At 42.3% G+C, this 15,595-nt stretch overlaps 1 protein-coding gene across 5 annotated transcripts in view; it reads left to right on the top strand.

The window, feature by feature from the left end:
• Efcab5 (EF-hand calcium binding domain 5) overlaps positions 1 to 15,595 on the top strand; it is a 133,953-nt gene that overhangs the window by 65,564 nt on the left and 52,794 nt on the right. For all 5 annotated transcript variants that reach the window (XM_076577575.1, XM_076577577.1, XM_076577576.1 and 2 more), the window contains exon 8: positions 6,786 to 6,941. In XM_076577575.1, the coding sequence (XP_076433690.1) occupies positions 6,786 to 6,941 (156 nt within the window). The remainder of the gene's footprint in view (positions 1 to 6,785; positions 6,942 to 15,595) is intronic.

Genomic DNA, 15,595 nt, shown 5'->3' with positions numbered 1-15,595 from the left:
AACATTTCCATCACCTGAAAAGAAAGCCCCACACCTGGTAATAGTCACTCCCCATTGTCTTCCAAACCTCAGGCCATTACGTACTAAACCTCAGCCACGAATGTACTTTCTAAAGTTCCAGTAGCTTTGCCTAGTTGGGATATTTTCTGTAAATGGAATCATCCAATGTGATTTTTGACTTCTTTCACGTATGATGTTCTCTAGGTTCATACATTTCTCAGCACATTATTTCTGTTTTATTGCCACATAAAACATTGCCAATGGCATTCCTTTGTATGGGCATGTACCTTTTATTATCCTTGAAGCAGCTGGTGGACATGTGGGTTGTTCTCACTTTTTGACCACTGTGAATAAATTCTGCCAGGAACATGTGTCTATAAGTTTTTACATAAATAGATGTTTTCATTTCTCTTGAGTGTCTTATCTAAAGGGGAAATTCTGGGCTACACAGTCAGTGTTTCTAGAGTTGCCAGACTGTTTTCCATTTTCTGTTCTCAGTGGCGGCAAGATGACTCTGATTGTTCCACATCCTTGCTAATAGTTATTCTTATTGGTCTTTAAAGCTTGTTATCACACTGATCTATCTTGTGTTGCAGCACATGTATGGAGGCCAGAAGTCAACACTGAGTGTCTCCCCTGGAGCCTGTCCACCTCATTTTTTTTGAGACAGAGTCTGTGACTAAACCTGGAACTCATTGATTGGCTAGGCTGGCTGGCCATCAGGCTCCATGACCTGTCTCTGCCTCCCAGTGCTAAGGTTTTTACAGATGTGTACTGCGACACTCTGTCGTTTGTGTGAGTAATGGGCATCAGAGCTCAAGTTTCCATCTTTACACGACAAACACATCATGAGCTGAACCATGTTCCCCAGCCCTTATATCTAATTTTATGGATGCTGGTAAATGTGTTCTCAGATGAAGAAGTGATAAAGTGGAATATCCAATTATTTTGTGCCACATTTTAGGCATTATTCTATCTGCTGTTATCATGGAATACAATTACAGAAAAGTCACAAAGGTATAAAAGTCTAAAAAATACATTTTTTCTATATGAGATTTTTTTTATAAATATATAAAGATAAGACTCAAAGATGAAGGTTGAGAGGGGAGCCTAAGGTTGGGCCCCATTGACAAAGATATTGTGTAAAATGCTAATGGATCTAAGGGGCAGCCTTACACCATCTTCTTTAATTATGTGTATTAAATTTTGTCTTATTTGCTGCTGTCTTATTTTGTCTTAAGGCTGTTAACATTAGCTTTCCTAACATGTCTGGGCACCTCTTCCTAAACACAAACATTACACAATCAGACACTTTAATTACAGAAAACACTTACCTGGGTAAAACCCAAGAAAATGTTTCTTAAGCTGAGCCAACCCAGACCACAGAGTGGGCCCTATCTTAACAAAGAAAACCTTGCATGAAAACACTTAATGATCTGACCAGCACATCCCTGGGCCATCATCCTGTGTGGCACAGAAATAGCGCCTTGAGCGCTTGCTGTTTTGTTTTTGAGATGAGGTCTCACAAAATAGCCCGAGCTGGCCTTGAACTTGATCCTCTTACCTCAGCCACCTGCATTAGTGGTTTTCTAGGCACATGCCAAAGCACCTGGCTTTCATCACTTGCTTTTCAAGAGGTTTGCTTTAAGGGTATTGTATTAGCACCTGCGTCTGAAACTGGAAGAAAATAAAATATTAATATTAGGCTTAAAGACAAGATATTAGCTACAAGTGCTACCCAGTGGAGGCACTATGCCACTCGATTGCCCTGTGATCATGGAATATGTTTGGAGAAAAGGCAACCATTGAGTTAGAACAGGAGATTACAGAAAAGGAGGAAATGAAAGTTCACAGGTGCTTCTGTCTCTACCATTTTCTTACGTATCTGTTTTCTGAGTAGATGATGGTCTTTTCATTGACTTCAGTCTACTTCTCACTTTTTAATCCTGTTTCTTATATTTTAAAAAAAGGTTCAAAATAACCATTTGAGAAAATTTTCTCCTGGTTCATCAGCTATTAGGTACAGCACAATAATGCATTATGAGAATGTTCTGTTGTAATGGAATGAGTATATTTGTAGGTATAAGTAGGAGTTTATGCCTGTGTGTGCGATTATATGGATGCATGTATATGCTGGATGGGACCAGGGAAGGATGTTTCAGATTCAAACCTCAAAGGACATCAAGTCATTCTGGTTGTCTGAGGCCAGGAGTTTGAGAGGACATGGGGTTTTCAGTGTTAACATGAGTGAAGTCCCAGGAGAGGCGAAGCAGTCCCTGTGCTCTCCCACACTTGCGTCATTTCCTGGTCTTTTGGCCCATCTGATTGTTAAAGAGATGTCACACACTTAACTGCTCAATAGAGGCAAATGAAAATAATCCAATATGTTTCTGATTATTATGAGACTGTATAAAGTAAATGTTCATTTCTCAGGAGCATCCTTAAGTAAGTTTGGGCTTCAGACAACCTGAGACCATTCCTGAATTAAATAATGAGCTTAAGGATAATGATATACATCGATACTGTGTAAGGGAAGTCTGATATTAACTTCCAGTTCTTCATACTGAGAAACCATGCATCCCTTGGCCAGGAGTAAGAAGAGCACGCCTCCTCTTTTTTGGATCTTATTCTCTTCCTAGTGTTATTTCACTCTGGGATGATTCCTCTCTTATGGGGTTGTTTAATGTCAATCATTTAAGTCTGAGTCCCTCAATGGTGTGGCAGTTAAGTTTAAAGAGAAAGGCTTCAGAAACTGTAACCAAAGACTGTTCCTCTCCTTGGTATGTTCTACTAAATTTTTCCCACAGTGGTATTTTACACCCCAAAGGATTTCCAGTTTCTCTACCTCATTTATGTCTTTATTTTTGTCTGTTTTCTTTTACTCATGTACTCTGAGTTATTGTATGGTAGAACAGGAGAATGGAGGCTGTGTAGCTTTGGGAGAGGTAACCAGTAAAAGTATGTCATGAAAACATGTGATGAAACCTTAGGGTGAGAGGAGAGAATCTTGTGCCAGAGAAATAAGAAGAGATGGGTGAACAAGCCTCTAAGTCAGTGTGTCTCTTCCTGGATGGTCTTCTGAAAGAAATACATAACAGGAACGGACTGATTAGCAGTTCCTCATCACACATAGTACTCTGCTAGTGTTGCCACAGCAAAGCACCGCAGATTGAGTGGATTAAATAACAAAAAGTGTATTTTTCTATAATTTTGTAGGCTAGAAATCTGAGACAAATGTCAGCAAGGTTGGTTTATGTTGATGAGCAGTCTCCTTGGTTTATAGATGACTAGTTGTCCCCTGTGATGATCAATCTCCTTGGTGTATAGATAACTAGTTATCTCCTGTGATGATCAATCTCCTTGGTTTACAAATGACTAGTTATCACCTGTGATAATTGGTCTTCACATATCCATCCAGCTGTGTGTGTCCAAATTTCTTCTTCATAGAAAGACTAGTCCTACTAGATTAGGACCTACTTCTAAAGGCCCCATTTTAATTTAATTACCTCTTCAAAAACTCTATCTCCAAATATAGTCATATTCTGAGATACTAAGGATCATGATTCTTGATGGCCCAACACAGTAGACTCTTAACAGCAGCTACCAGTCTATTAAGTGTGACATTTGTCATGTTCTCAACATCAAATCAGAATAGAAGAATAGAAAAACTCTTTTTTTTTTTCTTTTCTGAGACCTGGCTCAGAGAGGTGGCTTGACAAAAGGCAAATAAATGTTAAGCAGCTCACAGAGCTTTTAAAGTGAAGGTCATGCTGGAGGGGGGGGGAGGGGGAGGTGCGGAGGCAGTGGTGGCGCACACCTTTAATTCCAGCACTTAGGAGGCAGAGGCAGGCAGATCTCTGTGAGTTTGAGGCCAGCCTGGTCTACAGAGCAAGTTCCAGAACAAGCTCCAAAGCCACACAGAATCCCTGTCTCGAAAAAACAAAAACAAAAACAAAAAAAAAAGAAGAAAAAGAAAATAGAAAATAAAGTGAAGGTCATTAAGTTCTAAAATAATCTAAAGACGTGTTTGGATTCACTCTTTGCAAGGGTATAAAAACACGAAGACACCCATGTATTTTCACTTTTCTTCTGTTCTTGTAAGACATGGTCAACTTTCTGTAATTGTTCTATTTATAATTAAATTTAGAGTTAGGTGGATGACTGTTAATCTTCATGTTATATAACTGACACTTTGCACAATTAGAATATGCTTGTTCAGAAACCCGTAAGTTATGAATCCAGAGTGTAGAACTGTCTTTCAGAGAAAGGTTTTTAACCAATCTTGATTAAGTAGAATCCCCACACCCAAATAATTCACATGGCTTTAGCATTAATTCCCAAAAGCTGAATAGAATATAGGTGATATTTTTATCATGAACCAATATTTTTTCAACATTACAGAATTGATTCACAATATAAAAATGCCAATTATTCTCACTCATATATAAGAGAATAATTGGCATTTTTATATTGTGAGAATTGTTGAAACCAAGGTTGGATAAAGCACAGGGACAAATAGCCAAATGAATGGAAACACATGAACTATGAACCAAAGGCTGAGGGGCCCCCAACTGGATCAGCCCTCTGAATAGGTGAGACAGTTGATTGGCTTGATCTGTTTGGGAGGCATCTAGGCAGTGGTACCAGGTCCTGGGCTCGCTGCATGAGATAGCTGTTTGAAACCTGGGACTTATACAGGGACGCTTGGCTCAGTCTGGGAGGAGGGGACTGGACCTGCCTGGACTGAGTCTATCAGGTCGATCTTAGTCCTCGGGGGAGGCCTTGATCTGGAGGTGGTGGGAATAGGGGGTGGGCTGGGGGGAAGGGGAGGGGGGGCAGGAAGGGGGAGAACAAAGGAATCTGTGGCTGTTATGTAGAACTGAATAGTATTGTAAAATAAAAAAAATTTAAAAATGCCAATTATGTAATAATTCTACAATCTGAGTAAATTAGAAAAATGTCTACTAGTCAAGCAAAGAGTCATTAGTACTAAGCAATCAGATCTTAGGATACTGAATTAATTGGGACCAGTTACCCCATATCATCCAGCTCAGTGATTCTCATACTTTAGTAAATTTATATCCTCTATAGGGCTTGTTAAAACACAGATTGCTCTCAACCCCAGGATTTCTGGGGCAGCAACTCAGGGGCAAAGCTCCAAACTGTATTCCCAACACCTTCTCAGGTGATGCTGTTGGTGTATGGGCCACACTGTGAAAATCACTGATCTCATTCATCTCTCCTCCTCTAAGAATATATTTTCTGTCTGCTGGAAGGACTGTCTTATTTTATAAAGAAAATGCTATTCACCAATTTCCTAACTGCCTGTGGAGTAGACAAGAAAAATAGCTATGAAGTTATTACATGGAATACCTAGATTCCGTGCACACTGTGTATACATTCCTGTGACCTCACCATGTCCCTCTGAGACAGCTGCTACTGTGATACCCATTTTGGGTTGGGAGAACGGCGGCTGGGTTGGGAGAACGGCGGCTGGGTTGGGAGAACGGCGGCTGGGTTGGGAGAACAGTTGCCTATCATGCCCCAGCACGGCAGAATCCAAAGGTAGTAGGACATGACTGCAATCTCAGCAGTCAGGACGCGGAGGCAAAAGGTTCAGAAGTTTAAGGCTAGTCTTGTTTCCGTAGGAATCTGAAGGCAGGCTGGAGGTGAGACCCTGCCTCCAAACAAACAAGCGACCTTTTTTTTTTTTTTTTTTTTTGGTAAATCAAGTAAGAGTTTAAAATTAATTTTCATGGCTACAAGTATGATACATCTTTTTAAAAACTGTATGGGTGTATGTGCTGGTGTCTTCATGTGTGCAACTACATACACACGTGTGTGGGTTCCCTCACATGTCAGAAGAGGGTGTCAGATCCCTTGGAACTGGAGTTAGAGGCATTTGTGAGCCACCTGATGTGAGTGCTGACATTTGAACTCTGGTCCTCGTGATTAAGGAGCAAGTGTACTTAACTGCTGAGCCACCTCTCCAGCCCCAACCAAGCCTTTTACAAACTGCAATCTAAATGTGCCTAGATGATAGTAGTGAGGAGGTGAACAATCAGCTTGAAATAAGTTCTCATGTTGGGCTGGAGAGATGGCTCAGTGGTTAAGGCACTTGTTGCCCTTGCAGAGGACCCAAGTTTGATCCCAAGCTCCCACATGATGGCTCACAATTTCAGTCAGATGCCTTCTTCTGACCTCCAATGCACCAGGCATCCATGTGGTACACATACACACATGCAGGGGAAAAAAAAAATCATATACATGAAATAAAAATAAATTTGACAGGAAAATACTTTAAATGTGCTCATGAATATATAAAAAGCATGTTCCATTTAAAAGAAATGACTTGTTTTCAGTAGCAAATTACTAAAATGGAACTTTTTCACATATTAGTTACAAGAACTAGAAACCAACTTGGTAGGGCTGAAAGAGAAATGAGCCAAGGGCCTTAGGAATAGAGCCAACAGGGACTTTGAGAATATCAAGACTGTTTCTCTTTCCCCTTTCTCTCTCTCTCTCTCTCTCTCTCTCTCTCTCTCTCTCTCTCTCTCTCTCTCCAGTTTCATTTCATGACGTCTCTTCTTGGCAATAGGGAAGGAACCAAGGCGAGCCCACAGATTGGCACTTACATGAAAACACTTTGAATGATAAGCAAACAATGTGGAAACATCTTACAGCTGATAACATTCATGTATGTGAACTGAAGCCCATTGGGAAAACCCAAACAAAGAACATGGTTTTAAGCCATCATTTGTCCTACTTTTTTTTTTTTTCTGCAGTACATCTCTTCACACGTTGCAAACTTGAAAAGTGAAGTTTTTGAGAAACTCATTAAACACCTTTGCCACTGTGCAGAAGGATTCCGGGAGATCGTGAAAACGGACATGCGGAGACAGATGTTTGCGGAACTCTTCCTCTACTGTGACAGTGGGAAGGTAGGCGAGACACCGAGAGCTCCACGTCTCACACTGCTTGTGAGGGGCCAGCTGTGACTGATGGCTGTCGGTGATGTTTTAAACTTCTGATCTGTCATGCTTGATAATTGTGGCCCGCTGACCACCAAATTGATTACTAAGGGGGAAAAGAAACATGTAGAGTACAAACACAGACAGTACAATCTACTTTTTTAGTTATCTGATTAAAATCTGACTTATCAGCTACTTTCTCAAATTGCTATGAGATTTTCTAGACCTTACTCTGTGTTTGTACCTTTCTGATTATTGAATGGGCCCGCCCTGTACTACACCTTGTGTGGCAATGCTTTTTGGCATTTTTAACTTGTTCTAAGTCTATCTCTTGTGTGTGCAAATGCCAACAGAGGCCGGAAAGGGTTTAGAGCCCTTGGGGCTGGAGTCACAGGCATTTGTGACTCTATTTGGGTTCTGGGATCTGAATGTTAGTCCTCATGATTGAGCAGCCAGTGGGCTTAACCACTGAGCAGTCTCTCCTGGCCCTTACGCTAGACCTTACAAAGTTATATTCAAAGCTGTTTCCTTTCTTTCTTTTTTGTTTTTGTTTGTTTGTTTTGAGACAGGGCTTCTCTGTGTAACAAATAGCCATGGCTATTCTGGAACTCACTTTGTAGACCAGGCTGGCTTCGAACTCAGAGAGACCCACCTGCCTCTGCCTCCTGAGTGCTGGGATTGAAGGTGTGTGCCACCATGCAGGGCTCAAAAGTGTTCCTAAGAATGGATTTAGAGAAGAACTCTGATCCAGGGTATCAAATGGACTTGCAGCAGCAGACACAGATCTAAATGAAATGTGTTTGTTTAATGAGCCAGATATTTGTTTATTTGGCCGGGCGGTGGTGGCGCACGCCTTTAATCCCAGCACTCGGGAGGCAGAGCCAGGCGGATCTCTGTGAGTTCGAGGCCAGCCTGGGCTACCAAGTGAGTTCCAGGAAAGGCGCAAAGCTACACAAGAGAAACCCTGTCTCGAAAAACCAAAAAAAAAAAAAAAAAAAAAAAAAAAAAAAAAAAAAAAAAAAAACAGATATTTGTTTATTTGTAACTCCATGCTCCATAGTGACTTTTGATGTAATACTGTTTAACTTTATAAACATTCCAGTACTCTAAACATGCAGGCAGTAGCAAAGCACTGCTAATTATTTAAGGTCGCAGGTTCTTCTACCTCCATTGAAACAACTGTTTGTGGCTTTGCTGATGATCAAGAGTTCTAGTTTAAAAATAAATAAATAAACAAATAAACACTAAGTCATTGAAATATACTGAATATAACTAAAAAAAATTGCAAATGTTCTCATACCTACTAATCACCACCCCCCTTTTCTACACTAAGAGTTGCAACAGAATGCCAGGTTACTATATATTTAAAAAAAAAAAAAAACCAAGACAACCCAAAGCACAATGGATGTCGCCTGCAGTGCCAGCAGGTCCAGCCTCTAGGTGTCCCCAGAGCTACAACTCGTGTCTCTAAAAGGCATCTCCCCCACAGCCCCCACATAAGGAAAGCACATCAGGAGTCTGTTCAGTTATTTTGGTCTCTTTACAAATCTTAGATACATACAGTTGACATTGACCTTGTACCTTACAAATGGAAAATAAAATGCCAAAAACAGCTTCAGGTGCCTTCTCACACCAAGAGCAAACCATGGTATAAGAACACAAATGCCTTTTCATTTGCTTTATCTATCTTAAATATTTATTTCATTTTACAGGCATGCCTCTTTGCCTGCTTTGTATACATGCGCCATGTGCAGTGCCCGAGGAGGCCAGAAGAGGGCACTGGAATTTCTCCAAATGAAGTTCCAGGCAGTTGTGAGCCACTATTGTGGGTGCTGGCAACTGAACCCGAGTCCTCTGCAAAAGGGCTGTGATGGTTTGAATGATAAATGTCCCCTATAGTCTTAGGGATTTGAATGCTTGATTCCAGTTCATGGTGCTATCTGGGGGAGGTTTAGGAGGTGCAGCTTGTAGGTAAAAGGTCTGAACCCACTTCTGGGTGAAAAAATTTACTCAATCCCACCTATCCCTGAGCACAAAATCCCATCAATTCCTGCACTTGCCCCAAGATCAGGCCACACAATCTCTCCAATCCCAGGCCACCCTGGGAAGCTCCACCCGACCCCACACACAAGAAACCTCTATAAAGCCCACCTTCTGCCCCCCCACAAGAAAACCCTCTATAAAGCCCCCTTTCTGCCCCCCCACAAGAAACCCTCTATAAAGCCTGCCTTCTGTCCCCCCTACACACACACACACACACACACACACACACACACACACACACACGAAAACCCTCTATAAAGCCTGCCTTCTGCCCCCCTCCCCACACACACAAGAAACCCTCCATAAAGCCCACCTTCTGCTTAGCTCTGTTTCTTGCCAGAGCAGAGGCAGCCGCCCTCTTGGGTCTCTACCGACAAATCTCTTAAGTGAGGCTTGTTGTGCAGCGTGACTTGGTGGTATTCCTTAACTTCTGACTGCCAGGATACCTTTCCCTTCAGAGCTGCAACACTGTATCGGGGCAAACTTTCCCCGCAGAGCTGTAACACTTCCACAGGTTTGCTGCAGGAAGTATGTCATTGGGGGCGGGCTTTGAGAGGGGAAAGCCTCACCTCCTCCCAGTTCGATCTCTCTGAGTCATGGGCGGCTGAGGTGTGAGCGCTCAGCTTCCTGCTCCACTTGCTAGCATGCTGTCCCTGCCACTATGGATTCTAACCCTCTGGAAACAGGCCTCTTCTACAAGTTGATTTGTCGTGGTGTTTTACCACAGCAACAGAAAAGGAATTAATGCCGGGCGGTGGTGGCGCATGCCTTTAATCCCAGCACTCGGGAGGCAGAGGCAGGTGGATCTCTGTGAGTTCGAGGCCAGCCTGGACTACAGAGGGAGTTCCAGGAAAGGCACAAAACTACACAGAGAAACCCTGTCTCGGGGAAAAAAAAAAAGGTTAGAAAAGGAATTAATACATGGTCTTAACCCCTGAGCCATCTCTCCAGCCTCCACCTTTCATTTTAAAATATATCTATAACTTATACAGCTTCCAGGTGTCCAGACACCTATAACACGATCATGATGGAATTTTATAATTAAAATGAATGAAGGCAGTAAACAGGACTCAAATAAGAGATGTGTCGACAGCAAGGCTTGGTGTTGACAGCATGCCTTTAATCCCAGCACTCAGGAGGTAGGGGCAGGCGGATCACTGTGGATTCAAGACCAGCCTGGTCTACACAGAGATTTCCAGACCAGCCAGGGCTACAAAAGTAAGATCCTGTGTCAAAACAATATGTAAAATAAATGAAAAAAGTTAATTAAATAATAATAATAATAAAACAAAAATATTTTAATTTCAAAAAATAAAAGTGTATTTAAATTTAAAAAAAAAAAAAGAGGTATGTAGGAAACAATGCATCCCTACTCAAAGTTTCACAAGGAGAGACTTAGGTTTGGTCTGGTTTTTCATTCCTCCCCCTTGCTGCTGCCTTCTTCTCTTCCTCTTCTGGCAACTTTTGTGGGACGTTTGTGACTTGCGGCCAGAAGCCTCCTTCCCATGCGTCTTCTGCTCCACGGCCTGAGTGACGCACAGCTGCTTTTCGCTGTCACTTGAGCCGGTCCGCCTGTCACCCACCATTTGTGCTGCATCACCAGTGGAGATGCCAGGGTTTATGGATTTGATCTCAGGGCAGAAATCAGAACAGGACAAGGAACATGCAGACAGTGGTCTCTGGGTGACATTAGATCTTTTTCCCTTCTTGCTTCCCTTAGCTGATTTGTAATCCTTCCTTTCCTGGCCACGTGCACACATCATCCACCTTTCTCAGACATTGTCATCTACTTCAGAGTGCTTCTGGGAAAATTCTGCAAAATTGACAGGGACCTCTGGGTTTTTCTTCTTATGTTCTTCTCCCTGCATGTCTGTACAAAGAAAGCATAAGCAGGCATCATAGCCTTGGCTTCTTGGGATCACCTTTAGCCACCCCGACTGTGTTCCTCACTAGTATGAGCAGAGCAGGGCACATGTGAGGCCCATGCTAGCTGCATCCATGAAAACCTCCTCCGGAAAGGAGTTAAGAACATTCATAAGAACAAAAAAAAAAAAAACTTTCATAAGAATAGTTTAAAAAAATGGCATGAGTTGAAGGGAATCAAAATAGGATACTGAATGGAACTATAATGTAGCCACAGTGACCTAAATATTTATAGTCATTATCTTCAAGTTTGAATCTAAGCTTTCTGCTAGTGAGTGTGAAGGGGGCAGGGAGACAGACAGATAACGAACATACCCATGGGCATTTTTTATAAGAGAAATATAAATTATTGCTAAGAAAAAGTGTTGAGGGTGCTGGGGAAAGAACTCAGTTGGTAGAAGTATTTTCTGTGCAAGCATAAAGACCTGAGTTTAAGCCTCAGAACCCATGTAAAAAGCCAAGCATGATGGCATATGCTTATAATCCCAGCACTGGGCAAGTAGAGACAGGTGGGTCCTGGGTGCTCTGGTCAGCCGGCCTAGGCTATTTGGTAAATTTCAGGTCAGTGAGAGACTCTGTCTCAAAAAAAAGATTGTCCTCTGGCCTCCACATGCATGCATGTGTAGCTACAGGTATGAGAGAGAGATAGATATAGATTTGGAGTTGAAATATAACCAAGTATTTCTCCTGAAGGTAGTCATTAAAGGGATCCTATGGCATGGTGGCGCATGCCTTTAATCCCAGCACTCAGGAGGCAGAGGTAGGTGAATCTCTGTGAGTTTGAGGCTAGCCTGGGCTACAAAGCCAGGACAGCTAGGGTTGTTACACAGAGAAACCCATCAAAAAGCCGAGAGAGAGATTGAGATCCTATATGATAGAGTGAATATCTTTAGTTATATACTCCTAATAAATAAATGAATTAATTTTATCAGGACATATGTATTACTTAAGTATCTATGATGAATGTGTGCAAGTATCTATGCACGTGCCTTGGTGCACGTGTGGAGGGCAGAGGACAGCTTATAGTAGTCAGCTCTCTCCTTCCACCATGGGGGGCCCAGGACTGAACTCAGGTTGGCAGCCTTGGTAACAAGTGCCTTGACCTGTTGAGCCGTCTTGCTGGCCCCTATACCCTTCCTTCCTGCCTTCCTGCCTTCCTGCCTTCCTGCCTTCCTGCCTTCCTTCCTTCCTTCCTGCCTTCCTTCCTCTCTCTCTCTTTCTCTCTCATTCTCTCTCCCTTCCTTCCTTTCTTTCTCTCTCTTTTCTTTCCTTCCTTTCTTTATCCCTCCCTCCTCCCCCGCTTTTCTTTCTTTTTGTTTTTTCAAGGCAGGTTTCTCTGTGTAGCTCAGGATGCCCTGAAACTTGCTTTGCAGACCAGGCTGGCCTCAAGCTCAGAGATCTGCCTGCCTCTGCCTCCTGTGTGCTGGGATTAAATGTGTTGATAATCACAACCAGCTGAGAGAAAAATAATTCTCAAAAAGAAACTGACATATTGTAATGTCGCTTCTCAGATCTCTGCTAATTTAACTTAAATCAGGAATATATTCTATAAAATCTGTGGTGCCTATTTGTCTTTCAAGCACTTCTTTGAATGGTGCCTCTTTGACAGAACTTGCTAGGGTGTTCTGGTACCGTGATTTTTACTTCCTGGTAAAATGCCTAGAAGGCAATTACTGTCTGTTGGCCAGTTACTTTAACAGCAACTCCGGTGCCATGGTCAACATGGTGGGATAATATTTGGAGGAATTAGTAGAGGTTTGCTTGTGCTCCCTGTTTTTCCTCCCATCATTAAACAGTCATGTGGTGATTTTGGAAGGAACGTAGAATCCAGGATACAAAAGTCAATTGACTTTCTGAATGGATTTTTTTTTCAACAGTGGTTGAAACAAACATTTAGAAAACCTGGATTTTAAGATAAAAATACTGGATTCTTGAGAAAGACTAGAGAATCCTACAGCAAGAGAGAATAAATAATAGTATCAAAAATTAGTATCAAAGCAGTTTATGTCTTACTAGGAAACTGGGGCCGGCTGGTGGGAGGAGGCTGGAGACTGTGACTAACTTAGAGGTCGTCTGGGTCTCTAAGTTAGATGACTACCTCAGTCTCCATTCCTTGGCCCTACTCAGAGCTGGAAGCTGAAGGTAACATTATAAATATTTGGAAAGTACAAGTAGGTGGCAGATTGGGGAGAGTTAAGGACAGTGGAAGGCGGTCTAAGTTGACAGACCCAAGAGCACTTTCCATTCACCCTGACAGCCAACGATTAGCATTCCTAAATGTGCATTGTGAAGGGGGTCACCTGTGCAGAGAAGTTCCAGGAATACCTCTAGAAAGCCATCGAGGGCACAGAAAATAAAAACCCTAACAAAACTTCCAAATGAGTAAGCAGCATGATATCTGTATACCACACAGTCAACAAGACCGGTGACTGGCACCTAATGGCAGGATGCCACATAGGCACCTAAAGAAAAATGGACAAAGAACACCAACACACAATTCCTAGAATCACTGTATGCTCAAAAAGAAAACATTTCCCCAAACATTCCTAGTGAAAATTAATAGCTATTGTGTCTTTGTAAAACAATCTAGATATATCTATTTAAATAAATAAGTAGTGTGCGTGTGTGTGTGTGTGTGTGTGTGTGTGTGTGTGTGTGTGTGCGCATTTCAAACAACTGAGCCCATTCCAGAATTTTTTATCCCATAAAAATAACGGCTTTAGCCGGGCGGTGGTGGCGCACGCCTTTAATCCCAGCACTCGGGAGGCAGAGGCAGGCGGATCTCTGTGAGTTCAAGGCTGGCCTGGACTACCAAGTGAGTTCCAGGAAAGGCGCAAAGCTACACAGAGAAACCCTGTCTCGAAAAACCAAAAAAAAAAAAAAAATAACGGCTTTAGTGAACAAGAACTATATGTGGTAGGCTGATTCTTGTGCAGTTACTCTTGAGAGGCACAGAGCTGTCGAGGGAACTCGTACGTGTTCAGGAAATGCTTTAAGAATGATAATGCATTGGTTGTGGAGGTTGAAGGAGAAGCAGGATCACATGTCAGCTTCTAGAAAGACCCAGATTCTTATTTCAGGTCACCATCAAAAAAGCCAAATTTGCTGTATTATAAGATCAGGAAATCTGATCTTCAAACTTCCCCAACTATGAAATCCTGCCTGGTGTTGCCCAGTGCATCCTTCTAGACATCCCAGAAGATCTGTAAGCTTCTGTCTGGGAGATCACTGGGAATATATGGGAGGAAAGAAGGAAGATACTGGAATTAAAAAAAAATTAAACAGTTCCAGAAAGCATGGTCCTCAAACGGGAAGACAAGCATCTGTGGATAGAGTAGTGTGCAGAGAAGCAAGATGAAGAGCCCCTGGCTCAGGGAAGAAGTCAGCTGGTCCCTAACATCCAGCCAAATAATCTGAACCAGCTCTCCCAAGAAGCTGGGCTGAGGGAGAGAGAGGCTGCTCTATGGAGAACCTCCCTTCAGGAACTGTGAGAAGAGAGAAGACGAGGAGGAACAGGCGGAAGATCTTTGGAAATGGAGATGGTAGCAGTACCAGCAAAGTACCCCAGCCCTCTAGAAAGATAAAAACTTGAGTAGACCACACTGTTGAAAGCAAGGAAACTAAAGCAGGCAGTGGTGGGCCACACCTTTAATCTCAGCACTGGGGAGGCAGAAGCTGGTTGATCTCTGTGGGTTCGAGGCCAACCAGTTGTGTATAATAAGTTCTAGAACAGCCAGGCCTATGTTGAGAGACTGTGTCTCCAAACAAGCAGACAAGCCAAAAATCAGAAAGAAAGAAAGAAAGAAAGAAAGAAAGGGAGGGAGGGAGGGAAGGAGGGAGGGAGGAAGAAAGAAAGCTTTTGTGTGTGTGTATGTGTGTGTGTGTGTGTGTGTCTGTGTGTCTATTTGTGTTTGTTTGTGTGTGTGTGTGTGTGTGTGTGTGTGTGTGTGTGTGTGTGTGTGTGTGTGTTACAGAATGACTTCAAGGGATTAAAGAAGTAAAGAATTTCAAAGAAGCCTGAGAATCCAGAGCTGGGAAATGGATAAAATTCGAAAGGAGTCTGAGAGAATGAGATAAAGAACCAGCTAGAAACTTCTGGGGAAGCTCTGTGGTTGCCATTTTAGAGTCAAGCTGCAGAGGGAAACGGGACAGTGGGAAGATGGTAGATGAGAAGACCATGGACCATGTGATCTTCAGGGACTAAGCCAAGCTGAAGCCCCTAAGGCAGTCAAAACTTTCTACCTGTTGGCTCTGGATGTATCCACCAGTGGCCAGACAACAGGCTGGAGGGAGCCGTGAATGGCTCAGTCTATTCACATCCAGAGCTGGGAAAAAAAGTCTCCTTTGCTGCTCTGCTGGTATTAGCCCTGTTATTAGTTCTACAGCTCAGAAGAAAGTGAGGAAAGACCCAATTTATAAGCAAAACTGATAGTAATTCCACATATTTATTTTATAAAATGTATCTAAATGCATGCTAGGAGGTGTATGTAAGATTAGACATTGCAGCATATTTTTCTCAAAATACCAGAAGCAATTTCTGTATTCTATTAATAAAAGAATGCTAAGAAATTACAGTGTTTTCATATTATACTATATAGCAGTTAAAATGAATAAAATATACTTCTTTTTTCTTTGAGATTTATTTAGTTTTTACTTTA

The sequence above is a fragment of the Peromyscus maniculatus genome, chromosome 8 (genome assembly GCF_049852395.1).
Source record: "Peromyscus maniculatus bairdii isolate BWxNUB_F1_BW_parent chromosome 8, HU_Pman_BW_mat_3.1, whole genome shotgun sequence".
NCBI classification, from domain to species: Eukaryota; Metazoa; Chordata; class Mammalia; order Rodentia; family Cricetidae; genus Peromyscus; species Peromyscus maniculatus.
This window is presented reverse-complemented; position numbering and strand designations above follow the sequence as displayed.